Source organism: Aureococcus anophagefferens (assembly GCF_000186865.1).
Source record: "Aureococcus anophagefferens unplaced genomic scaffold AURANscaffold_718, whole genome shotgun sequence".
Taxonomy (NCBI): Eukaryota; class Pelagophyceae; order Pelagomonadales; family Pelagomonadaceae; genus Aureococcus; species Aureococcus anophagefferens.
In genome coordinates this window covers 5,173-6,309 of record NW_008706041.1, presented here as the reverse complement: position 1 = coordinate 6,309, position 1,137 = coordinate 5,173, and the positions used below count along the sequence as shown (strand labels likewise).

Below are 1,137 nucleotides of genomic sequence, written 5' to 3'. Positions count from 1 at the left end.
CCGTCGAGCGCCGCGTACGTGTCCTTGAAGGTCTCCGTGCCCAGCGCCGTCGCGCCCGCGAAGGTGCCGACGGCGCTCTCGTAGTGGTTCCGCACGTCGAGGACCACGGGCGCGTCGCCGCCGCCGGAGCCGTCGCCGGCGCCGAAGTCGCCGCCGAGCGCCGCGTGCCACGCGTCCGGCGCGAGCTCGTCGCCGCAGTCGCGCAGGTCCAGGCCGTCGGCGCCGCCGTCGTCGGCGACGACCCGCTCCCGGCGCCGGACGTGCAGCGCCTTGAAGGGCGGCCGCGCGGCGAAGTCCGCGGGGGAGACGCGCTCGTCGTAGTTCAGCGGCGGCGCCGCCGCGCCGAGCTTCGCGAAGCGCCGCGCGTGGCCCGCGGCGAGCGCGTCGAGCGACGGCGCCGGCACGGCGAGCTGGGCGTTGATGCCCTCGGGCGCCGCGTAGGCGCGGCCGACGACGCCGAGGCCGCGCCACTCCGCGGCGAGCGACGCGACGACCGCGTCGACGGCGCCGTCGTCGAGCGGCGCCTCGAAGAAGTGGTACCAGGACACCATCTGGTAGCTCGCGCCCGCAAAGGACGGCGAAACCGCGTCCTCGGCGGCGACCTCGGCGGCGCTGCCCGCGCCGACGACGGTCGCGCGCGCCGCGGCGCCGTCCTTCTCCTCGACGGCGACGGCGTAGTCTGCGAGCGCCAGGGGCGGGATCGTCGCCTCGATGGCCGCGCGCAGCGCGCGCTCGTCGTCGAGGCCGACGCCCTCCGGCAGGAAGACGCGCGCGCGCCGGTGCTTGCCCACGAGGCGCAGCGACGACCGCAGGCCCGCGTCGACGACGACTTTGACCGCGCGGCCCTTGGGGCTCGCGCCCTCGGCGACGTCGGCGACGGGCGCCTCGGCCGCGACGGGCGCGCGCTTCGCCTTCGCCGCGGCGGGCGCCTCCCCGACGCGAAGACCGAAGTCGTGGAAGGAGACGACGTCGGTCTCGTCGCATCTGGCGCGCCAGGCCGCGACGGACGGCGCGTCGTCGGTCTCGCGCGCGGCGGGCGCCGCGCCGACGACGGTCGCGCGCGCCGCGGCGCCGTCCTTTCTCTCGACGTCGACGGCGTAGTCCGCGAGCGCCAGGGGCGGGATCGCCGCCTCGACG

At 78.1% G+C, this 1,137-nt stretch overlaps 1 protein-coding gene across 1 annotated transcript in view; it reads right to left on the bottom strand.

Moving 5' to 3' along the window:
* Positions 1–18: 18 nt before the first annotated feature.
* Positions 19–1,137, bottom strand: part of AURANDRAFT_72862 (hypothetical protein) — a gene marked incomplete at both ends in the record, with an annotated part of 6,291 nt that continues 5,172 nt past the window's right edge. Inside the window, one exon of the mRNA XM_009044701.1 lies at positions 19–1,130. Coding sequence (XP_009042949.1) covers positions 21–1,130 — 1,110 coding nt within the window. The remainder of the gene's footprint in view (positions 1,131–1,137) is intronic.